This window comes from Jaculus jaculus, chromosome 8, assembly GCF_020740685.1.
Source record: "Jaculus jaculus isolate mJacJac1 chromosome 8, mJacJac1.mat.Y.cur, whole genome shotgun sequence".
NCBI classification, from domain to species: domain Eukaryota; kingdom Metazoa; phylum Chordata; class Mammalia; order Rodentia; family Dipodidae; genus Jaculus; species Jaculus jaculus.
The window spans coordinates 141,171,658-141,197,502 of NC_059109.1; the positions used below are offsets into that span (position 1 = coordinate 141,171,658).

At 44.9% G+C, this 25,845-nt stretch overlaps 2 protein-coding genes across 3 annotated transcripts in view; one reads left to right on the plus strand and one right to left on the minus strand.

The window, feature by feature from the left end:
• Positions 1 to 3,993: 3,993 nt before the first annotated feature.
• Gmeb2 (glucocorticoid modulatory element binding protein 2) overlaps positions 3,994 to 25,845 on the minus strand; it is a 49,784-nt gene continuing 27,932 nt past the window's right edge. Inside the window, exons 3-10 of one of the 2 annotated variants that reach the window (XM_045156875.1) lie at positions 24,487 to 24,584; positions 23,066 to 23,193; positions 14,250 to 14,353; positions 12,367 to 12,524; positions 8,990 to 9,061; positions 8,661 to 8,798; positions 8,285 to 8,407; positions 3,994 to 7,600 (exon numbers count right to left, since the gene is read on the minus strand). In XM_045156875.1, the coding sequence (XP_045012810.1) occupies positions 6,960 to 7,600; positions 8,285 to 8,407; positions 8,661 to 8,798; positions 8,990 to 9,061; positions 12,367 to 12,524; positions 14,250 to 14,353; positions 23,066 to 23,193; positions 24,487 to 24,584 (1,462 nt within the window). In that variant the 3' untranslated portion in view covers positions 3,994 to 6,959. The remainder of the gene's footprint in view (positions 7,601 to 8,284; positions 8,408 to 8,660; positions 8,799 to 8,989; positions 9,062 to 12,366; positions 12,525 to 14,249; positions 14,354 to 23,065; positions 23,194 to 24,486; positions 24,585 to 25,845) is intronic. The other variant, XM_045156876.1, reaches the window with a different exon arrangement.
• On the plus strand, positions 18,576 to 18,929 carry LOC105944840 (60S ribosomal protein L34-like). Its single transcript, XM_045156877.1, has one exon. The coding sequence runs from the start codon at positions 18,576 to 18,578 to the stop codon at positions 18,927 to 18,929; it is 354 nt and encodes a 117-aa protein (XP_045012812.1).

Genomic DNA, 25,845 nt, shown 5'->3' on the forward strand with positions numbered 1-25,845 from the left:
AGATGGCTTAGTGATTAAGGCACTTGCTTATGAAGCCCAAGGACCCAGGTTTGATTCTCCAGAACCCACATAAGCCAGATGCACATAGTGGCAATGCATCTGGAGTATGTTTGACCTGGTGTGCCCATTCTCTTTCTTGCTCATAAATAAATAAATAAAGATATTTTAGCTGGGCATGGTGGACCACTCCTTTAATCCCAGCACTCAGAAGGTAGAGGTAGGAGGATCACCATGAGTTCGAGGCCACCCTGAGACTACATAGTGAATTCCAGGTAAGCCTGGGCTAGAGTGAAACACTATCCCAAAAATCCAATATACACATGTATGTGTCTCTGTGTGTGTGTGTTTTCTTTCTAAATAACAAAATGAAGATCTGGAGAGATGGCTCAGCAATTAAGGTGCTTACTTGAAAAACTGGAGGGCCCAGGTTCAATTCCCCAGTACCCATGTAAAGTCAGATGCACAAAGTAACACATGCACCTGGAGTTCATTTACAGTGGCAAGAGTCCCTGGTATGCCCATTAAGTCTCTCCTCTTCTCTTTCTCCTTGCAAATAAATAAATATTTGAAAAAGTATAAGGGGCTGGAGAATTGGCTCAGCAGTTAAAGCGCTTGCCTAATAAACCTAACTGACCTAGGTTCAATTCCACAGTACCCATATAAATCCAGGTACACAAAGTAGCACATGCATCTGGAGTTTGCAGTGGCTGGAGGCTCTGGCATGCTCAATCTCTCTCTCTTGTCTCACTCAGCTTACAAATAAATGAATAAAATATTTAAATGATAATAATAAACAAGCCAGGCTAGTTGGTGCATACCTTTACTCCCAACTCAGGAGGCAAAGGTAGGAGGATTGCTGTGAGTTCAAGGCCAACCTGGGACTACAGAGTAAGTTCCAGGTCAGCCTGGGCCAGAAGAAGGTGCTACCTCAAAAAATAAATATAGGGAGGTAATATGATGGAGAACGGAATTTTAAATGGGAAAGTGTGGGGGTGGGGAGGGAGGGAATTACCATGGGATATATTTTATAATCATGGAAAACGTTAATAAAAATTTATAAAAAATAAAATAAAATAAATATAGGGCTGGAGAGATGGCTTAGCAGTTAAGTGCTGGCCTGTGAAGTCCAAGGACTCCAGTTCAAGGCTCAATTCCCCAGGACCCACATTAGCCAGATGCACAAGGGGGTGTACACGTCTGGAGTTCATTTGCAGTGGCTGGAGGCCCTGGCACACCCATTCTCTCTCTCTCTCTCTCTTTCTCTCTCTCTCCCTCTTTCTGTTGCTCTCAAGTAAAATAAATAAAAGTAACAAAAAAAATTTAATAAAAAATAAATATGGGCATGGTGGAACATGCTTTAATCCCAGTACTTGGGAGGCAAAGGTAGGAGGATCACCATGAGTTCAAGGCCACCCTAAGACTACATAGTGAATTCCACGTCAGCCTCGGCCACAGTGAGACCCTACTTCAAAAAAAAAAAAAAAAGACTGGAGAGATAGCTCAGCAGTTAAAGGCACTTGCCTTCAAAGCTTGATAGTCCAAGTTCTAGTCCCCATTGTCCATGTAAAGTCAGATACACAAAGTAGCACATGTGTCTGGAGTTTATCTGCAGTGGCAGGAGTCCCTGACATACCAATACTCATTCTCTCTGCCTCTGTCTTTCTCTAAAATAAATAAATAAAAATATTTAAAATAAAATAAGAAAAAGCCATGCCCAGTGGCACCGACTTGTAACCCAAACTACTTGGAAGGCTGAGGCAGAATGATCACAAGTCCAAGGGCAGTCTGGGCTATAAAACTGAAAAAGTTTTGTCATATAACCTAGCAATGGTTCTTCTTGGTACTCAAAGGAATGGAAAACAATGACCAAATATCTACACACAGTTGCAGATAGTACCTTTTTCACAATAGCCAAAACTTGGTAAAATCCAAAATGTCCTTAAGTAAACAGACAAATTAGTCTATCCAGATGTGAAACACTGTGGACTGTGCTTCAGTGTTGCAAGATGAGTGGGCCAGGCACTTCTCATTTCCCATTCTCCTTTTCTGTTTCCTCAGCCCAAGAGTGACCAATGCTGGAGCCTGTCCCCAGGGACTTCCACTCAGTGAACACAAGCCTAAAAGTGACCCTTATGAGATAATGGGTTTATATTTTGTAGCCTGCAGATGCCCCCACGGGTGCCAGGAGTAGGTGTCACAAGGGCTACTGATGAGGATATAGCTTTCTCTGGGGACAAGGGGATGAGAAGTCCTTGTAGTGTCAGCACTAGAGTGACCAGAAAAGGCTATAATGTAGTGGGGATCAAATGTGAATCCTTTGGGAAAAAAAATGTGAATCCTTTGGATGGAGGGCTGTGGCTGAGAAAGGGATATCTGAGGCAAGATTGCAGGAAGGTAGCCTGAGCAACAACAACTGATGGCATTCTTTCCAGAAATAGGAACAACAGGAAGGAGCAGGCTAAGGCTTGGGAGAGAAAAAAAAAAAAGACAAGAAGTATATCTTGGACCCATTAAGTTCCAGGTGCTTATAACTAGTCTGGGGGATGGTGGGTGAGCTGAAGGCTGGAGGCTTATAAAGTATGAAGGTGGGCTGGAGAGATGGCCTCATGGTTAAGGTGCTTGCCTGCAAAGCCTAAGGACCCATGTTCAGTTCTCCAGATCCCATGTAAGCCAGACACACAAAATGAGGTAAGCACAAGGTTGCACATGCCCACTAGGTGGCGCAAGCATCTGGAGTTCGATTTCAGTGGCTGAGGTCCTGCCATGCCAGTTCTCTCTCTCTAAAAAACGAATGAATGTGACAAGTCTATTGCAGTGGATCATGTGCATGGAAGAGCACCAAATCAGGACACGTTTGCAACCACAGACCTTGTGACCAGTTCCCACACATGCTATTCTACCTCATGCAATGTGTCCAACTCTTGGGAATGAAATCATATGATGTTTACATCTCTGCTCTGTAGGGTGTGAGGGAGGCCATACCTATGGAGCCCTGATCACAACAGCATCAGAAACAACGTTGCAGAAGAGAGAGCTAGGGCCAGCCAAGTGGGGGAGGTCAGTATTTTTTTTCCTATTACTTTCAAGGAGAGAAAGTATGGGCACACCAAGGCCTCTTGCTGCTGCAAAGCAATTCCAGACACATATGCCACCTCATGCATCTGGTTTTACATGGGTACTGGGAAATTGAACCAGGGCCAACCCAGACTTTGCAAGCAAGTGCCTTTATCTACTGAGCAGTCTCACTAGCCCAGTCAGAGCAAATTTGAAAACAGATGTTGAAAGCCTCTCCCTGCCCTGTAAAGGAGGCACTAGGGTCTCCAACCTTGGGTTAAGAGGGGCAAAGAGGAGCTGGAGAGGTGGCTTAGCAGTTAAGGCACTTGCCTGGGAAGCCTAAAAACCAAGGTTTGACTCACCAATACCCATGGAAGCCAGATGTGAGTTCATTTGCAGTGGCTGGAGGCCCTGGCATGCCCATTCTCTCTGTTAAGTAACTAATTTTTTTAAAGGCTGGAGAGATGGCTTAGTGATTAAGGCACTCGCCTGCAAAGCCTAAGAACCCATGTTCAACTCTCCAGATCCCACATAAGCCAGATACACAAAAGGTGAGGCAAGCCAATTATCTGTTTTTCTCTAAAAAAAAAAAAAAATTTAAACAAGTCATGGTGGCATATGCCTTTAATCTCAGCACTCAGGAAGCAGAGGTAGGAGGACTGAGTTCAAGGCCACGTGAGACTACATAGTGAATTCTAGGTCAGCCTCAGATAGATGGAGACCTTACCTCAAAAAAAGGAAGAAGAAGAGAAAGAAAGAGAAAATGCCAATTCTTAAAAAGAAAAGGGGGGGGGGGCGCAAAGGGGCTCTGGCTTTATCCTCATCCTACTTGGTGTTCAGAATAGTTCCAGATGCAATGTCTGTGTCAACCTTGGGCTCCAGCTGTCAGCAATGCATCTCCAGTGTTAGTAAAGTAGGAAATGAAACAAGAGGCAAGACTTGGCTCAACAGCAGACAGGCTTTATTCAGGAAAACTTAAGCAGGGCTCTGACAGGCAGGTCAGAAACCCCTTTCCTTACAGATGAGGGGATACTTATGGGGCAGTGACAGTCATTGGAATTTTTGGTTGCTGGGTGGTCCTCCTTGCCTCAGGGGTTGGGCCACTTCAGGTAGACTAGGTCATTCCAGGAAAGTGATAATTGGGGAGTGGTTGGGTCACTCTATGGAAACAGAGAGTTAATGAAACAGCAATAACAAAAAGGTAATCAGACTCCAAAGATGGAGTCATTTTGATTCTAACACCCAGTCTGAGGAAGCAGACACAAGAGGGAAATAGCCAGGATCCTCATCAGGGCCCTGAGTGCTGGGCTGAACATGAAAAAAAACAAATGGTTATGAAAGCCACCTGACCTTGGGATACTGGGAAGGATTCTTGACCCCAGACTATACTTGGGCTCAGTGGGCAGGTGTGTCCAAAGAACACAGGCACAGAGGGCACATTTCTATAAGCTCAATTTGGCTTCTTCCAGAACCTTTTATTACAAGAGACACACACACACAAATTACAAAAGAAAATATTTTTATTTTAAATCCAAGTACCAAGCAGATACTTACTAAATAATATACAAAGTGGAACTCAAACTGCCCTTCCCCTGGATGCCTCTGGGCAGGCATGCAGAGGAGCTCAAACCCTCTGCAAAACTCGAATCCAGTCCTATTTTCTCATAAAACCAAACCAAAGGCAGCCATGAACACCCGTGTTTGCATGTGAAGGGGAGGATCTTCCTTTCTAGGTCTTGGTCAGCTTAGCAAGTAGGACTGAGGGACATGGGAAGACTGGCAACTGAGGGGCTGGCAGGATCCAGAGGAAGTGAGAACAAGTAGTGAGGCACTGGCCACACTTCCTCCCCCAGCACCATTGCTCCCTTGCAGGTGGGGTTGTAGGGCCTTCTATGCCCAGGAAGCCTCCTCCCTGCCCTGTCAGAAATGGCCTTGAAGGCTGGGCTGCACCTCTGGTGGGCACTGGAAATGAGAGAAGTAAATTAATTCTGAAGCTGGACTGGGCTTATTTTTGTATGGCTCTGAAATGAACTCCACTGTCCAGTAGCTCCAAGCACTAAGGGGCAAGGGATGAAAAAGTCCCAACCTTGCCCTTGTGAAGAAAGGCAACTGGCCTATATCTTGCAGGCAGAGAACACCCAGGACTCAAGCCAAGAAAAGGTTCTGGAAGGTCCCTGGTACCTCTGGCAGGAAGGTTTAATTTGTGACACTGTCTCTAGTCTAGTGAGTTAATGGGGTGGGGACTGCAAGGCTGCTGGGTAGTACCCACACTGCTGGTCCTCCCAGCATCCCCAGGGTCACACTGCCATGTAATAGACCCCAACTCAAGGAATTATAAACAGGTAAACATCTGCTGAAAGCAGCTGATTCATGACCACAGCAAACAATGATGTAACAGAAGGAAAGCAAGAGCTGGAACCTCAGTAGCTTGACATGGGTGAAGGGAAGAGGCAGGCAGAGCCTCAGTCATAGCAAGGTGCAGAGTGGGGTCTGGGCACTCAAGGGGCATGGATGGATGGATGGACATTAAGATGGCCAGTTCCCTTCAAAGCTATGAAATGGGATAGTGGCCCTCTCCTGCTGTGGGGCCCTTAAGAGAAAAGCCAACGGAACTGGCAGAAGGTTCTAGAGTAGCTAGCCCCTTAGTACCATGCAAGATATATCCTTGCAAGAAGCCAGAGCTCCCAGTTCCCTGAATTTTCTGGCTCCAAGGGCCTGGAGGACAGCCCCTGCATGATCATTCTAAAGAGCCCAAACCCCCCAAAATGCAAACTGCTTACAGACAGCTCTACACAGAGAATACAAGATCCCACCTCCCCAGCTGGCTCTGATTAACTATTCTGGACAGCTTTTCCACATACCCTAGGATGCTATCAGGACAGAGAACACTGAATCTTGACCAGGGGGACATGGCTCCCCCTCCAGGGGAGGATTAGTAGCGTGAGTGCTGTCATGGGGGCTATAACAGCAGGTTGTACATAGGGAGGCCTCAAAGCCATTCCAAGTCTGAAGGCAAATCCCCACACAAATCCCCCAGAGCTTCATCTCAGGAAAGGGCTTCCCAGGGCCTTCTTCTGCACCTGGCTTGATGAGTGTACAGGTGCCTTGAGTACCTCCCCCCCACCCAAAATTGATGCAGGAAGCCTAGGCACTCAGCATTGTTTTGGTTGGAAAAAAATGGTATAAGTTTGATTCTTCCTAGAAGCCTACTAAGCAATTCACTTAAAAACACCTGCAGCCCATGTGCAAAAGGCCCAGTCCATGAGCTGCTTCAGCCACCTGAATGCCTGCAGAACAGGGAAGGGTCCTACTCAGGGTCTGCACTCAGCCCCCAAACATGTTCCTACACTGGAGGAACATGGGCACTAGCCACACGGAACCTACAGAGAACTGTGGGAAGAGACCAAATCCATAGGATCCATGACTTCCACACTTGGGCACACTGCCCAAGACATGTGTCAATAATGCCCCAATAGGCTCAACCCCATGGGGTGCAAGCACCAGGACCTGTAACTTAGCTGGGCTCTGGTGCCAGCAGTACCTGCCACCCCTGGCTCTGTTGCTGTACTGGAAGCACCCAGGCTCCTCCTGGTCCTTGTCCCCCTGGCTTCTGCTCAAGGCCCAATGTGTAAACAGGATTAATAAGCAACGGATGGAAAGTATATTTCCCAAGAAAAAAAGGGAGGAAGTTTAGAACTTGAAGACCGATTTTCCAGGTTGCTGGCACCGTTCTGTCCCTTTTGTTCTTCTCTTGACTTATTCGGCTATTCCTCTCTTTGGTTCAGCCTGCAAGACTTTCCTATACTGAGCCAGCCCTGTGGCCTGTGTCTGTAGCAGCCTCCACCTGCAGTGGCCTGAGGAGAGGCAGCCAGCCCATCCCAGAGGGACTCTGCCCTCCCTGCCAGCTACTTCTGCTCATGGTCCTCTGCCACAGCAGCCACTTCAATAGTTGCCGTGTGTTCCTCAGGCCCAGAGGCAGCCGCTGTGGGCACTGTCACAATGGTGCTGCCTGTAGGTGATGCCTGGGCCACATTCTGCAGGGTGGAGCCCAAGCCGGGCAGAGTGAGCAACTGCAGGGGGCTGACCACCTTCAGCACTGTGCTGCCATCCTGCATGGCAGCTGTGCTCAGGACTGTGAGGCTGGATGTGTCCGGGTGGATCTCCACTGTGCTGGGGAAGGTAGAGCCAGAAGAGGCCAGGACTGTGTAGCCCCCAAGCAATGGAGAGGCTGGTGAGCTAGATGGAGCAGCCTGAGGGGAGCCCTTGCCCAGGACAGTAGAAGGAAGTGTGGACACCACTTTGCCAAGTGGCACACTGGTCAGTTGGGACATGGGCACACCTGGGCCAAGGGCAATCTGTGCAGACTGTGTAAGCACCTGTGAGGCCATGGCAGCTGGTCCAGATGTGGCCCGTGCCAGCCGGGGCCGCTTCATGGGGGATGGTAAGGAGACTGGGGTCAGCGTCATAAGCACATTGCTGAGGTGCTGGGACTTGTGCTTCAGCTCCTTGGCACGGCGGCGATGTTCATCACACTGCTGCTCCAGGGCTGCAGGGGACATACAGCATCACCACAGTGCACAGGGGTGGGGACAGATGGCAGCCTCTCAGACAAGCAGACATTCACATCAGTGACTAGATCAAAGCCAATAGCAACCAAGATGACCATAGGGCCACTTGCCAAAGGAGTGATAGGTAGCAGTAGGTCCCATGATGCCCTCAGGACAACCCAGGCCCACAGATCCAGAGTTAAAGTGCTATGGACCAAACCTTCCCCTTGGCACCAACTTGTTCCAACCACAGTTTCACAAGGACATTGCTCTTAAGGTCAATGTAGCCATGTAATGAGCCTCTTCATACACACACATAGTCACATGCAGTACACAGAGAAGTACTGACACCAGGGATAGCTTAGAACAAAGGCACAACTACCACAGGGCAACCCAGCTCTGGATGGAACAGGAGGTCTTTTTCATTTTCTCTTCCATATTCCCTTAAATAACAACTTGGTTCATCGCAGAAAGGCCAGTGAACAGTGACCTGTGCTTTCTGCCCTGGCAAAGTCTGGCCATGGCCACTCAAGTTTTATGTGTGATGCCTGTGTTCTTCAGACTTCCTGGGCATCAGAGGAAAAGCTCACCCACATGGCCTTGTCTCAGAAAAGTGTGTGGACACATGGCCAAACAGGTGAGCCTATAGGTTTCCTGAACTCCCAGCTTGCTGCCAGGCATACCTGCAAGGTCCCGGGCATACTGTTCCCGAGAACGGTCCATCTGACACTTATGGCTGGCCAGCACCTTCTTCACCAGGTCCAGCATGCCGAAGTTCTGCACAATGTTGTTGAGGAGAACAGCATCTTAAAGGGGCAACACCAATACTTGGTGAGAACCAGGGCCCCTCAGAGGGCCTGGGCCCTAGAGGTGGATTGGTTTCTAGGGAACAACCAGCAGGAGATGCCAGCTCTGCAGAAGTCTAGAATGTACACCAAGCAAACCTCCTGCTGCCAGCCCCTCAGTGCAGTGGGATCCTATGTCCAAGTTGGGGCTCCAACCCAGCTACATGGCAGAGCCTGGGGCAAACTACCAGCAGAGAAACTAAGGGCTCCTTACCTCGGAGCTGCAGAGGTGGGTCTTGTACTCGCTGCTGCAGGCCTTTCATGGTCTCTTCCAGCTCCTGCTGAAACTCCTGTATGACCTCATCCAGCAAGCCAGCATCCTTCAGTCCCCGCCAGAAGGCAAATGTATCATCTGTGAAATGAAGGAGCCAGGTGGGTAGAAAAAGAATCGATGCATTGCTCCAGAAGGTCAAAGCATGGCACACTGAGTTCCATGTACATCTCCTAAGTCTAGTGGATCAGTGGTTGGAAGCTAACCCCAGGCAGGTCAAGAGCATGAGTTAACAGCTTCCCAAGGGCCCACCTGCACTCCAACGAACATACCTCCAATGGCTGTCGTCCAGTCACCAGGATCCTCACAGGTCTCTATGGTGATAGTGGCGGGGGAGCCATTCACTACAGGGAGAGCAGAGCTGCAAGTGAACGTTACTCTTCAAGGTGGCTCCTACACACTTAAACCCAGCTGATCCTCCCAAAGAAATGTCTGAATCCCAACTTGTCACACACTTTTACAGAACTGACAAACACAAATATTAATGGAACCAAAGGACTTCCCTACTTCACAGTGAGTCTATTTTTAATTACAGATGTCTTTGAACACACACAAAGAAAAAACAGGAAAGCACTCTCTGAGTCATCACCCAGTTTCAGCAACTTCCAACATTTTGCTCCTCTGGTTCCATGTGCAACCAACAAGCCCATTTGACTAATGATTGGCAACCTGGTAGAGAAACTGTCTGTCCATCCTGCCTTCTTCTTCCTGGCTGAACAGGTTGCCTTAGACCTCACCTTACCTTTCATCTGTATTTCCCTGATATTGTAGTAATCCTAGCATCTATATTTCCTTTTTTCTAAATTAGAAAAAAAGATAAGCCATCCATTCTGTTGTGTCTCCAAGTCCATTTCTGGTGCCTACAAACCTAATTTCCCACAGTTTGCACTTGGCAGTTCTGGAGTTTCTAACCAATACTTCATGATCAGACTTGGCTCAGGGGCAGTTCTGGAATCAGGCAGATGTTCCAGAAAGCTTTCTGACCTTATTATACTGGCCTTTATCATTCACCAGATACTGTGATATTACCACTCACAAATACTATATTCCTGGAATAGCTGAGCTGGTACCTTTAACTAAATAATAGCCAGGTGAATGGCTCTTAAGAGACAAAACCATCAGAAGAACTAAATCCTAACACCAACTCTGCCATTATTAGACACCACAGAGTTGACCTGAGGGCTCAAAAAGCCCACTGCTCTCTCAGGAGATGGCAACAATAGTTCTTATTTGTCCTGGCCAGTCACCCACAGGCCCTTCCCTTTCTATCCTCCAAAGACACCATTACTTATTGACGATTTACCAGAGGAACTATTCTACACAAATTTTTCATGACCCATAGCCCTACAAGATTGGCATCTGGTTGGTCACTATCTCACTAAAGCTTGCAGTAGAAAGCTGACATGTTCTTCCGGTTATGATGAGGTCACACACTAATAAGCAGAACATCAGTTGGAAGACCACAAGGTTGAAAAAAATGCAATTAATACACTTACCCACCGAACCTCATTGCTTAGCCCACCCTAAACATGTACAGAAGACTTCAACTAGCCTCTGTTGGGTGGCAGCTGACTTTAGTAAGGCAAGCCAGAGAGTCTGGGTTTAACCCCAGTCAGCCACCACAATGCTGACCACACCCTCCCCATATTGCCTTGTGCTCCAATGTGTTCCCCAAAGAACTAACCCTGATCCTCCAGCACACAAACTGGTGTTTTGGATTGGTGCACACCTTTAATTCCAGCACTTGGGAGGCAGAGGTAGGAGGATCACATTGAGATTGAGGCTACCCTGAGACTATTTGGTAGATGCCAGGTCAGCCTGGGCTAAAGTGAGACTCTACCTCGAAAACCACAAAGGGGGGGGGGGTTGCTGAAGAGATGGTTTAGCAGTTAAGGAGCCTGCCTACAAAGCCAAAGTGGCACAAGCATCTGGAGTTCGTTTGCAGTGACTGGAGGCCCTGGCATACCCATTCTCTTTCTCCCTCTCTGCCCCTTTCTTTCCTTCCTTCCTTCCTTCCTTCCTTCCTTCCTTCCTTCCTTCCTTCCTTCCTTCCTTCCTTTCTCTCAAATAAATAAATAAATGATTTTTTTTTTAAAGCAGCTAAGCAATAGACATCTTTAGGTCACTGTAAACCAAAAGCATAGGCTGAGGTAAAAGTTAGCTCCTATGACCTGGGTATCCTTAGGTTTCCCAGGAGGATGAGCACTATTGGAAGAAGCAAATACTAACTCTGACTCTGCTTCATCCTGATTAGCCAGTCCACCAAGAGTGACAATGCAAAGAACACAGGGCAGAACAACAAGGCCTCAGGCTTCACTCCCCTTGCCCCATACCCAAGACATGTTGAAGCCCGTCAACTGATCTTTGTCTGGGTGAATAACAAGGACATCTCAGATCACATGGAAGTACATGCCAGCTCTACATTGTGGAATGATAACATTAAATGACACTGTTAGAAAGACAATGTTGTCCATCATCATCAGGTGACATGAGGAGTTCAGGACCCAACTTTACTCTCTCCTCTGTTTAAATAGGAGTATCTCACTCAGTACTCAGGAGGCTGAGGTAGGAGTATTTGCCTGGGCTGCAGAGTGATTGCAGGCCAACCTGGGCTAGAGTGAGTCCCTGCTTTAAAAACAAAGAAAAAACCCAAACAACAAGGGATATCTCACTCAGAAACCTGATGCGAGTTTTAGGGAACAGTTAACCCTTCCACAACTCTGAAAGAAGAACACAGAAAAATATCCTAAATTGTCACCCAAAACCCAAGTAGGAGGGAAGACCTACAGATACCAGCAAGAGGTCTGAGAAGGACATAGCTCTACTAATGTCAAGTACCAGGGATGAAAATCACTTCTGAGTCATGCATGGTGATGCACGCCTTTAATCCCAGCACTTGGAAGGCAGAGGTAGGCGAACTGTCATGAGTTCGAGGCTACCCTGACATTACATAGTGAATTCCAGGTTAGCCTGGGCTAAAGTGAGACCCTACCTTGGAAAAAAAAAAAAAAATCACTTCTGGACAAACATTGAATTGGAAGGAACAGGCCTGAGGGTATAGGCAGCTCCCTTATTGCTTTTAATATCCTCTCTATATGTGAATTTTTAAAATAAAACTTGGGAGGGTTACCATGGGATATATTTTATAATCATGGAAAATGTTAATAAAAATAAAAAAATTAAAAAAAAATAAATAAAATAAAATAAAACAAAAAAAATTTATTTATTTGAGAGAGAGAGTCAGACAGAGAGAAAAAGGCAGACAGAGAATGGGTATGGGTGCACCAGGTCCTCATGCCACTGCAAACAAACACCAGAAGCATGTGTCACTTTGTGCATCTAGCTTTACATGGGTACTAAGGAATCAAACCTGGGCCATCAAGCTTTGAAAGCAAGTACCTTTAACTGCTGGGACATCTTTCTAGCCAGTGAATTATTATTTTATGATGAAAATAACTAAAGAGTACTTAACCTTCCCTGTGAATAGACACAACATGTCCCTGATTTATGTACTTATGTCCAGGAAAGAAGCAAGGAAGGAGGAAGCAGACCTGACATTTGTAGGGCCCATAAAGGAATATATGTACAGCACCAGCAGGTGCTGGTCAGAACAGCTATGCTAACCTGTAAAATGAGAAGTAGCACCTACCATCAGCTGCAGCTGGTGTAAGCGGGATGTACTCTGTGGATGTGGGGCTGCTCAGGGATACACGGGCCCCAGAGAGGTCAATCTTTGTGCTGCGGCAAGTGTTGGAGCAGACCTTGTCATGCTGGTAGAAGTCCAACTCCCCAGAATCCATGATCTTCCTGTGAAAAGGTGAGAACAATCTAAGTGAGACATAACCCAAGCCATTTCATCCACCACTGCGACTTGGACTGCCTACCTGCAGAGGGCAGATCCCAGTAGAAGCACCAACTAGGGCTAGGCTCCTCTGAGGTGGGAGATGACCTACACCCTCTCTTGTACACACAGATAGAATGGAAAAGTGCTACACTGGCACAGCAAGCACTCCATCCACAGAAAGAGATGAAGACGCTTGGTGGCAGGTCTGCATACTGTGACTGTAGCCCCAGGGAGCAGACCCATAGCTAATAAACATGGTGAGTGGTCCAGTTCTGAGGCACAGTGGTGGGAATCACCTCTAAGGGAAACCCTGTCCTCTGGAAGGTACAGAAAGAAAAGGAGACTTTTAACTCTTGGGACAGAACCCAAGGCTATGGTCACTTATTCTCACCTAGCAACATCTTTTCTCCTAGGCCCACCCTCCCATTTCCGTAAGGTGTTGGATCTAAACTCATTGTGTCTTGGTTAGCCTGCCAAAACACATGAAGAGAGCATCAGAGGCTTTCATCCCACTTAGCCTTTGGGCAACACCAGCTACAGGCAATGCATACAGCTCACAACACATCCCACAGCCCATAGTCTCCAAAGCTATACCACCAGCCATATTCTAGAAAGCCAGAAGATTTCTCAGAGGTATGGGGCTATAAGTTACGGGAAAAGACCTAGGGCCAGTTGATTTGAGGCCAGACTCTGACTCTGGCACAAAACAACTCACCTGCTTAGGAAGAAAAATACAGAATGACTACTGGCAACCCCTGTACAGACCCTGCCAGCTTCCAGACACAAAGACACGGGAGTGGCTCTTGATTCACAAGGAATGCAAGACTCATGTGACTCATTAACTACATGTACAGTTCACCTGAGACTTTACCAAAAAGCAGTAAGAACAAAAAATGTAACATAAAAGGCACAAACACTAGATTATACCTCTAATGTATGTGTGTGTGTATACACACATATATATACACACATATATAGTTACTTATTTAAGAGAAACAGAACAACAGAGTATGTGCCAGGTCTCTTGATGCTGCAAACAAAATCCAGATGCAAGCATCTGACTTTATATGAATACTGGGGAATCAAACCCAGGCTGGCAGGCTTTGCAAGCAAGTGCCCTTAATCATTGAGCAACCTTCCCAGCCTTATGCCCTTAATTTTCTTTCTTTCTTTTTATTATTATTATTTTAATTTTATAAGGTAGGATCTCACTTTAGCACAGGCAGACCTGGAATGTACTGCAGTCCGAGGCTGGCCTAGAACTCACAGTGATCCGCCTCTCTCGAGTGCTGGGATTAAAGGTGTGCACCACCATGGCTGGTGACCCTTAATCTTTTAATAGTAATATATCTTAAGAGTGCCAGAGTTTTTTTTTTTTAATGGAGAAAATTAAAATGAGACTTAAAAAAAAAAAAACAAAAAAAAAAAACCCTGAAGTCCGACAATGTCAGTGCCAGGAAGGTGGGATCCACATAAGAGGGAACAAACTGTCACACTCACATGTAAACCTGGAACTATATAGTGAATTCCGGGTCAGCCTGGGCTAGAGTGAGACCCTAACTTGAAAAACAAAAACAAAAAACAAAACAGACAAAAAAACCCACTTAATCTTCAAAAACTCAAAAGCAAATGAAAAAAGCAATGGCCATGAACCCTTCCCACTTTCTCTGAGCAGGTCAGATGCCCACCTGAGCATGATGCCGTTCATCCGGATAGCTCTCTTCCAGTCTTTCAAGGTGGACTTCCCTGCTAGGTGCACAAACTCCTTCGGGCTGATCACATGTTCATCATACTAGAAGGAAGCATAGCAATGCAAGGACAATCAGCCAGACACAGGTCTGGAGAAGTTGCAGCACATCCCCTCTTTATTCCTGGAAGTTCAGACTTGTGCTAGGGGTTCACAGCAGGGAAAAGAGCCACAATATGGTTCTATCAGCCATAGGCCTTGATGCACAACATTGAGGTAGTGTTTCACTAGAATATGTCCCAGTAATCAATGGCTAGGGTGGAAGCAAGCTTTCTACCAGAAATTTGGTGTGTTGCACCCATCGAAGTGCACTGTGTGCTAGGTCGGCAGCAGACCAGTGTACAAAGTTTGCAGTGTACTCTTCTTCCAGACAGGACAAAGGAAACTTCCTACTATGGCCAATTCCATAATGATATATACTCATATCACATCACATCACAAAATGTGATATTAATCAAGGTACAGCATATAGCCTACACTGTGAATGACTCCCCTGCTTGGTCAGGCCCATTAAGACCACAGACATGTAGGAAGCACAGTGCCCTATTTTGCATGATGCTCACACACATCCATTTCTAAGCCAAGGAAACTGTCCTAACTCACTGTGTTCTAGGGCTTGCTAATTTCACTCCACGTTAGAGTGCAGGAAGCCCAAGAAGGTAAAGTATCCTATTCAACCTTCTTACACAAGCAGTTATTAGAACCAAATAATGAAAATAAAGCTGTGCTTACTTAGCAAACAAACAGGCTGGGATGGATGAGCCGCAGGGTACCAGGGGCTGCCTCTCCTGGGCATCCTGCTGCCCAGGCACAGATCACTGTGGCAGGCAGAATAGTCACAGCTGCTGTGACCAACCTGGGGGAACAGCAACTGATGGAAAAGATGCTACAAATTCTTTGAGCATCAGTGTATCTTATTCTCTAGAAAAGCATATAAGAACACTCCCCCCAGGTGATCAAGAAGAACTCTGTAACCACCAGCACACAACTTTGCATCCTGACACCACTTCTGCCTAACACCTCTGACCATACCTGCTGGCCTGATCCTGATCAAGTCTGGCTCCACTGACTTGTTTTACTTAATTATAATGGCTTCCCCTGTGCTCCCTTTCTTCTCTGCATCTGCATTGCTCTACTCTCCCCAATGGCTCTGAGTACTGAGCACATTTATGCCTTAGATGTCACAGTACAGACACTGGGCATCACTGAATAACCTGCGCTTCATCATTTTTGTTTGCTTGTTTTGTTTGTGACCGGGTCTTGCTATATAGCCCAGGCTTGCTTCAAATTTGGCAATCCTCCTGCTTCAGCCTACAAAGTGCTAGGATTACAGGCATGTACTGCCACACCCAGCCATCTAGCATTTCATCTCCATCAGTGCTGCCAGCTGACTGTGTGGGATATGGCCTCATAGCCTCTTATTTTACTGTTCCTTATGCCCCAACCTTCTGTCTGGTATCTCTTTTCCTCTACATAAAACACATTTAGAACATCCCTTTGGGAAGTTTTTCTGAAAATGTCTATTTCACCCTTATTTTCAGAAATAATTTTACAGCCATTTTCTTTGTGCAGGGAGGATCCAGCACCACATCCAGCTTCCACCACAATGCTTTTGGGATTCTTCCTCCTATGCCTTCTCCCTCTGCTCTTGGTCAGGTTTAGAATCTTCTTTGTCCTGTTGTTCTGGTGCTTCATTATGCTACTTATTGCATGTTTATTTATTTTTTCAAGGCAGGGTCTCACTCTAGCCCAGGCTGACCTGGAATCACTCTGTAGTCCCAGGCTTGCCTTGAATTCATGGTAATCCTCCTACCTCTGCTTCCCAAGTGCTGGGATTAGAGGCATGTGCTACCATGCCAAGCAAGGAACATTTCTTTTTTTATCTAACTTAATTTTCATATAATTTCAAGCTTACAGACTGTAGAAATAGTCCAGGGAGCTCTATTATACCATCTTCAAAATCATAGCTATTTTTCCTGGCCCTTTTGTACCCTTATCCTCAGTACAAGCATATGCATGCCTGCACATCACCCTCTTCTGAACTAGTGAGACCTTCAACTATCAACCCCAGAGTACACAAGTATAGAATACCTAGCAACAAGGTATTCTGACACAATCACAAAACAGTTCCTGAATCAGGAAATTATCCTAAATACAGTATCCATCTATAGTTCACATTCAAATGTACTAACTTAAGAGCTGAGCATGGTAGCATTTGCCTTTAATTCCAGCACCTGTAAGGATGAAGCAGGAGAATTAACATGAGTTTGAGGGCAACATGAGGCTAGTGAATGAGCTCCAGGTCAGCCTGAGCTATAGTAAGACCTTGCCTCAAAAAAAAAAAAAAAAAAAAAAAGCCAGGCACCGTGACATACCCTTTAATCCCAGCACTCAGGAGGCAGAGGTAAGAGGATTGCCACAAGTTCAAGGCCACCCAGAGAGTACATAATGAATTCCAGGTCAGCCTGGGCTAGAATAAAAACTCACCTTGAAAGAACCAAAAAAGAAATTATACCAACTGTCCCAATAACAACCTTTCCTCAGCTTTCTCTTGATGCAGAACTCAAATCAAGTCTGGTCACAAGGCTTACCAGACTTCTTTGCCATAATACCACTTTTCTTGGCCTGCCTTTACTTTTCTTTACATTGGCCTTTTGTTGTTGTTGTTGTTGCTGTTTTGAGGTAGGGTAACCCAGGCTGAACTGGAATTCATTATGTAGTATAAGGCTGGCCTTGAATTCATAGTGATCCTCCTATCACAGTTTCCCAAATGATGGGATTAAAGGTATGCACCACCACACTGGCTACATTGGAATTTATTTTTCTTTTTCCCCTCCTCATACTCTGGCATTTTTGAAGCATGAAGGTCAGGCATTTTATAGTCTATCCTTGATATTTATTTATTATTATTTTATTATTATTATTTATTTATTTTGGTATTTTTGAGGTTTCACTCTGGCCCCGCCTGACCTGGAATTCACTATGTAGTCTCAGGGTGGCCTCAAACTCATGGCATTCCTCTTACTTCTGCCTCCCTAGTGCTGGAATTATTTTCGTTTCTGTTTTTTTGTTTTTCAAGGTAGGGTTTCACTCTAGCCAAGGCTGACTTGGAACTCACTATATAGTCTCAGGGTGGCCTTGAACTCATGGCAATCCTCCTACCTCTGCCTCCCAAGTGCTGGGATTAAAGGCATGCACCACCATACCCAGCTGTCCCCAATTTCTTTTAAAAAGTATTTTTTGTTGTTGTTTTTTAAAGTAGAACTTTATTTTATTTTTATATTTGAGAGAGAGAAAGAGGCAGAGTAAGAAAGAGAAAGAATGGGTGCACCAGGGCTTCCAGCCATTGCAAATGAACTCCAGATGCATGTGCCCCATTGTGTATCTGGCTTACGTGGGTCCTGAGGAATCAAACCAAGGTCCTTTGGCTTCACAGGCAAGCGCCTTAACCACTAAGCCATCTTTCTAGCCCTGTTTTTTTGAGGGTTTTTTTTTTTTTTTGTTGTTGTTGTTTTGAGGTAGGGTTTCACTCTAGTTCAGGCTGAACTGCAATTTACAATGTAGTCTCGGGGAGGCCTCAAACTCATGGAGATCCTTTTACCTCTGCCTCCCAAGTGCTGGGATTAATGGTGTGCAACACTAGGTCCAGATAAAAAACATTTTCATTTATTTCCAAGCAGAGAGAGAGAGAGAGAGAGAAAATAGGTGTACTAGGGCCTCCAGCTGCTGCAAATGAACTCCAGATGCATGTGTCACAGTGCATCTGGCTTTACATGGGTATTGAGGAATCAAACCCAGGTCTTTAAGCCTGGCAGGTAAGCACCTTAACCACTGAGAAATCTCTCCAGCCCTGTGCCCAATTTTTTTTTGAGCTTTTTCTCAGTAGAGTCAAACTGTGAATTTTAGACAGGAATGCCCAAGAATCTAATAGGCTATAAAATGAAGGCCTGTCTCAAGGGATTCCTTTCCATCATGACAACTGCTTATACTGACATTGAGGATGTAGACATCTACCAACTGAGCAGGGAGGTTTCTGGCAACTTTCCCACTTTAGTGACTCTTCAACAGTATGTATTCTATGAGGGATGCTCTGAGATGGCTCCTCACTTCACTTCATGGCTATTTTGCACCCAACTCCTAGCCTACCATCACTCTTTTCAAATCCATTGCTAACATTCTTGTGAATACTTCATTTTTGCTTATGCATGCACTTAACAGAAACAAGACAAGGGTCCTCTTCCGGGGCCGGTGTTTAGAGGCACTCAGAATGGTCCAACGTTTGACATACCGTCGTAGGCTTTCCTACAACACAGCCTCTAACAAAAGTAGGCTGTCCCAAACCCCTGGTAATAGAATTGTTTACCTGTACACCAAGAAGGTCGGGAAAGCACCAAAGTCAGCTTGTGACGTGTGCCCAGGCCGACTTCGGGGGGTTCGTGCTGTGAGACCTAAAGTCCTTATGAGATTGTCCAAAACAAAAAAACATGTCAGCCGGGCCTATGGTGGTTCCATGTGTGCTAAATGTGTCCATGACAGGATCAAGCAAGCTTTCCTTATTGAGGAGCAGAAAATCGCCGTGAAGGTGTTGAAGGCACAAGCACAGAGTCAGAAAGCTAAATAAATATGAAGCTTTTTTAAATAATAAAAGCCAAGGCTTGATCTGTGGCTTTATGCTGGAAAAAAAAAAAAAAGACAAGGAAGAAGCCATTCTATATGCAGTTCAATGGGAGAAAGAGATATCACCAGTGAAGATACTCAACAGTGGACACTACAAGCCTTATATTTGGCCAGCTAGGCCAAATGAGCCAACAGGTGCAATAGTGGCATGTCTAACATGGTGGAAACCAACTGCCCTCTAATTGGACTGGAGGCCCGCTCCATGGGAGGGAATACATCCCTGATGCTGAAAACTTAAAACAGGAGTAGTCATGAGCCCTAGAGGGGGTAACATCTGCTGCTGTCTGGATAAATGTATATACTATGCTTATCAAACTGTCCAGTAAGCACTTCTCTTAATATTCATACCCTTATATTAATGCTATTCTCACTTTGGGTAGAGAATCTTCTCTTTTCAGATGGCAGTGATCTTGGGATGACTCAGAAGGTATCATGGTACTGGAAAGAAGTGACTGGAGTACTGAGTAATATCTTGATTACACCTCCCAAGGCTCAGGGTCTAATGCAGATGAGGTGGCAGAAAGAATGTAAGAGCCAAATGATGGGTAGGTCTCCTTACAAAGTGCTCCCTCCAGACATAAAATGGCCTGGATATCCATGACCTCACAGTGCCTGATACTACTTACACAAGACCATCATAAGAGGAGGAAAAGATCATGACATCAAAATAAACGAGAGACTGACTGTGATGGGGAGGGGATGTGATGGAGAATGGAATTTCAAAGGGGAAAGTGGGGGAAGGTAGGGTATTACCATGGGACATTTTTTATAATCATGGAAGATGTTAATAAAACTTGAGGAAAAAAAAGACAAATGATATGAAATATACTGTAATAAGCCTATTCTACTTCTCAGTTACTGAGCCATAACCACCTTCAAGAGTTCTCAATAGCATTACTGGTTCTATCCTCCAGTTCACTAATCAACTCTTCAGCTATGTCTAATCTCTGAAACCTACCCCTGAAGCATTTAGTTCTAATTCTATTCATGTCTAGTTATGTTTTTGTCAAATTTGCTTATACTTAACTCATGTTCAGGATTCTCTTTTACTATGTAAAATAAATAAAAATTATTTTTTTAAATTATATTTGGATCAGTGGTTAAGGCAACTGCCTGGAAAGCTTAATGACCCAGGTTTGATTCCCACCACCCATGTAAGCCAGATACACAAGGTGGCACATGCATGTGGAGTTCGTTTGCAGTGGCTATAGGCGCTGGTATGCCTATGCTCTCTCTCTCTCTCTTTTTTCTATGTATCTCTGTTTGCAAATAAATAAATAAATTAAATAAAATAAAATAAATATTCTTGTGTCTGAGCCAGATGTGCTGGTGCATGCATTTAATATCAGCATTTCCTTAGAAGTACATGCTCAACCATGTTTATTGCTGCTCAATTTATAATAGCTGGGAAATGGAACCAGCCTAGATGTCCCTCAACAGATGAGTGGATAATGAAGATGTGGTACATTTATACAATGGAGTTCTACTCAGCGGTAAAGAAAAATGAAGTTATGAAATTTGCAGAAAAATGGATGGACCTGGAAAGTATTATACTAAGTCAGGTAACCCAGGCCCAGAAAGCCAAGCGCCACATGTTCTCTCTCATATGTGGATCCTAGCTACAGATGACTGGGCTTCTGCGTGAGAATGAAAATACTTAGTAGCAGAGGCCAGTAAGTTGAAAAGGAGACATAAAGGGTGGAGAAAGGAAGGGAGGAGGATACTTAATAGGTTGATAGTGTATATATGTAATTACAATGATTGTAATGGGGAGGTAATATGATGGAGAATGGAATTTCAAACAGGAAAGTGTGGGGGTGGGGAGGGAGGGAATTACCATGGGATATATTTTATAATCATGAAAAATGTCAATAAAAATTAAAAAAAAAATAATAATATCAGCATTTAAGAGGCAGAAGGAGGATGATCACTATGAGTTCAAGGCCACCCTGGACTAGAGTAAGAACATGCCTTGAACAAAAAATTACTGTGTCTCAGGGCTGGAGAGATGGCTTAGCCATTAAGCACTTGCCCCTCAAGCCTAAGGACCCTGGTTCGAGGCTCGATTCCCCCAGACCCACGTTAGCCAGATGCACAAGGGGCGCACGTGTCTGGAGGTCCTTTGCAGTGGCTAGAGGCCCTGGCATGTCCATTCTCTATCCATCTATCTGCCTCTTTCTCTCTCTGTCTGTCACTCCCAAATAAATAAATTAATAAATAAATAAAAATTTAAAAATTACTGCGTCTGGTGTTGGAGTGTGGCTCAGTGGTAAAGCACTCTTGTATCAGACCCTGGTTCAATCCTCAGCACTGCAAGAAAAATTAATCAGATGCCTGTTTCTGGGGGCCTGATTCTGCTGTCCACTGCTTCTGTACATGCTCACTCATGCTTTGTCTCCTTGTGTCCAGTGTTTTCCATTCTCTGTGAGCTATTCGTTTTTCTTGGAACGTTTTAGAAAGTACTTGAAATCTGGGCTGGAGAGATGGCTTAGCAGTCAAGGTGCTTGCTGGCAAAGCCAAAGTACCCAGGTTCAATTCCCTAGGTCCCACTTAAGCCAGATCCACAATGTGGCACATGCATCTGGAGTTCACTTTCAGTGGCTAGAGACTCTGATGTGCCCATTCTCTTTCTTCATCCCTCCCTCTCTCTCTCTCTCTCTCAAATAAATAAATAAAAATAAAATAAGATAAAGTACTTGAGGGCTGGAGAAATGGCTTAGCAGTTAACGTGCATGCCTACGAAGCCTAAGGACCCAGGTTCGCTTCTCCAGGTCCCACTTAAGCAAGAGTCACATGTTGGCACATGTGTCTGGAGTTCGTTTGCAGTGGCTAGAGGCCCTGGATCACCCATTCTTACTCTCTCTCCCCATCCCTCCTGTCTCTAATAAATAAATAAAATCTTTTTTAAAAAAGTACTTGAAATCTGAGATAAAGTTGAATTCTTAAAAAAAAAAAATAATAATAACTAAAAAACAGGAGTTACCTGCTTCTCTCATATTCTAGGAGAAATCAGGCCAAAGGCCACTAACTCATCTTGGCTGAAGGTTCTACCACACTGCCATGGGTAAGATGGGTTAAAACACTGCCATGGGTGAGATGGGTTAGTGCTTTGCTTCTGACCTCAGCACTCAGAGGTGAAGAGAAGTGGGAGGTTATCATCAGTCACCTTGAGAGACAAACCCCTCCCCCAACACATTCCATCACAAAGCTGGGCATTACCTTGTCCTTCCCCCTCCCCACTTCCCACCTATAAGGCTGAGACAACCCACATCTTGGACAAGAACGAGAATCAGCACTCTATCTGTCTGTACCACTCCACCCTCACTTGGCAACTGACCATTTTTTGCCAACTTAAAGCAGCACTTGTTAGATATTTTCTGAAAATACATTTTTTGGGGGAGGGGGCATTTCAAGGTAAAGTCTCACTTTAGTCCAGGCTAACCTGGAATTCCCTATGTAGTCTCAGGCTGACCTTGAACTCATAGAAATTCTACCTCTGCCTCTTGAGTGCTGGGATTAAAGATGTGCACACCACGCCCAACAAAGAAAGAAAGAGATAGGGTGAGACAGGGCCTCCAGACACTGCAAACAAACTCCAAATACATGCACTACCTTGTGCATATGGCATTATGTGGCTACTGAGGAAATGACTCAGGTCATTAGGCTTTTCAGGCAAGTACCTAAACCACTAAGCCATGTCTGGAGCCCTGAAAATAACTTGGTGGGAATTTTTAGCTGTTTTCAACACAAGTGAGTGGTTTCCCATCCACCTTTCCCCTGGCCGCTAAGTAAGTCTCTTCAAAGCACACTCAGTCTATTAAATGAAGCCACTCCTGATGCAGAGGCTCTAACTTCTACCACATGGGCAGCACTGCCTTCCAACCAGCCCACCTGTCACTTAATCTTAGCAGAAATTACTTATGCCAGAGGCTCTTCTTCATTGTATCCACTGTCCCAGAGGCTGCTTACTTTGTCTCCTCTCAGCCCACAAGATACCAGCCCATGGGCACAGGCCACACACACCCCTCACCATAGTGGGAGCAGGTTCAGGTAAAGGCGTACGTCTCACCTGACCCTCACCTGAACACATTTCACATTGATGCCAGGACACACAAACTTCCTCCATATCAGGTTAGCTCTGCTGTCACCACAGGTGATGGGATACACAATTTCAGCCTCCAAGTTTTCCCCCTCTTCAGCCATCTTCACTTCTCACAGGCACATGGACAAGAATGGGTAGAAACAGAAAATCAGTTACAACCTTTCCAAAGTACTTGCTGCAAATGCAGAAAGCAGTTGCCAACCTGGGAGTCAAAACTAAGATCCAAGAGCTCAGAGGCAAGGATTCCCAGTGAAAGTTTCAGATTTGAATATTATAAGTAACTATTAACAACAGTGTTAATATAAACTCATTAAATAATGGTCAATTGAAGAGCCATGTAAAACACTGCTAGGGAAACTATGATAAGGGATCCCCAATCCTTTAATCTAGGTAATATGAAACTCACACAGGTATTAAAAGAACACCTACTGGGGCTGGAGAAATGGCTTAGCGGTTAAGCACTTGTCTGTGAAGCCTAAGGACCCTGGTTCAAGGCTCAATTCACAAGGTGGTGCATGTATCTGGAGTTCATTTGCTGGAGGCCCTGGAGCACCCATTCTCTTTCTCTCTCCCCCTCTCTCTCTGCCTCTTTCTCTGTTGCTCTCAAATAAATAAATAAAAATTTAAAAAAGAACACCTCCTGGGCTGAAAGATAGCTTAGCAGTTAAAGTGCTTGCCTGCAAAGCCTGAGGGCCCAGATTCGATTTCCTAGAACCCACATAAGCCAGATGCACATGGTGGAGCATATATCTAGAGTTCATTTGCAGTGGCTAGAGCAGTTGGCATACCCATTCTCTCTCTCCCTCCTCTGTCCCTAATACATACATAAATAAGATGATGATGCTGATGCTGATGCTGATGATGATGATGATGATGATTACTATGGTTTTTTGAAGTAGGGTCTCACTTTAGCCCAGGCTGACCTGGCATTCACTATGTAGTCTCAGGGTAGCCTCAAACTCACAGTGGTCCTCCTACCTCTGCCTCCCAAGTGTTGGGATTAAAGATGTGTGCCACCACACCCAGCAAATAAAAAATTTTAATATATTAAAAAAAAAAAACACCTATAACCACACACTGGTAGCCCCAGCAAACAGGGACAGAAACAGTGGCAAAACAACAAAATCCAAAAGAGGAATGAGTTGTAAGGTTTAGGCTAATCTTCTTTGTTCTAGCAGCAGCTCACAGAAGTGGCTGTCATTAACAGATGCAACACACCCCACCTGGTGTTAGGACCTTTCATACAATGGGAAGCAGCCCAGACAAGAGCCTTGTTAGTGGCAGCTGTTACCCACTTCAATCTCAACATTATCCCGTCCTGTAGCAACAAAGCAAGCAGCCTTCCCACCTAATACAGTATCCCACCTAATAAGCCTTCCTACCCAACATGGTTCCCTACCTAACACGGCCTCCTTGAGCTGTGAAGAGGCTGTGAAAGCTGCGGCTGCTGCAGCAGCTGCATTTTCTGTCTCCATGCTATCTTCTGCCAAGTCACCCCTGGTAAACAGAGAAAGAGAAAAAGAGAACATCAGAATCCCCAAGCACATACTCTGTAGCACACATACACTTTGAACATTGTGTGAAAGGTTATATCTCATTGCTAACATACCCAGTTACATTTTTATAACCTTTTTCAGAATTGTGGTGACTTTGCCATCAGGTGAAGATTCCACATGCCTCAGGATAGCATGCAGCTCACATTCTTCGTTCCATTCTTGCCTGCCTCCAGTGCTCAGAATACCATGGACAAGCAAAACCAATGTGAGGGATTTATGAAAGCAACAGATACTAATGTGAAAATTCTAAACCTGTATTTCTTTAGTTAAAAAATACTTAATCGCCAATATAGTAGTCTTATTACACAAACTATATAAAAATGTAACGTTCCTTTGCAATAATGGAGAAGGAACCTAGACTCTCAAGCATGCTAGTGCTCTGAGCTATAACCCCCAGGCTAGAAAATACAAAATTTTTAAAGTGGAAAAATATTCAGTAAGGCCTAACGTCATCTTATACCAAATTAATATGGAAAGCAAAGGCAAAATGTGAAATCATGCAAGTATTAAAATGAAAAAAGGCTAATTATTTTTATTAATTATAAAGTGTTAAAGAGTTTTCTCATATGATATAAACTCAGAAATTTTTTTAACTTTTTTATTTTAGAGAGAGAGAGAGAGAGAGAGACACACACACACACACACGCACATGCACACACACACACACACACACACATGCACACACACACACACACACACACACACACACACACACAGAACTAGCATGCCAGGGCTCAGCTACTGAAATCGAATGCCAGACACTTGTGCCACCTAGTGGGCATGTATGACCTTGTGCTTGCCTCACCTTTGTGCATCTGGCTTATGTGGGATCTGGAGAGCCAAACGTGGGTCTTTAGGCTTCATAGGCAAGCACCTTAACTGCTAAGCCATCTCTCCAGCCCCCAAGCTCTGAAATTTTAGAAAAGATAAATTTGGCTTAAAAAAAATTAAACATAGAGCTGGGCATGGTGGTGCATGCCTTTAATCCCAGCCCTTGGGAGACAGAGGTAGGAGAATTGCCATGAGTTCCAGGCCACCCTGAGACTACATGGTTAATTCCAGGTCAGCCTGGACCAGAGTGAGACCCTACCTTGACAAACCAAAAAAAAAAAAAAAAAAAAAAAAAAAAATTTATACAGTGGGCTGCAGAATGGTTCTGCAGTTAAAGCACTTGCCTGTAAAGCCCAATGATCTGAGTGTGA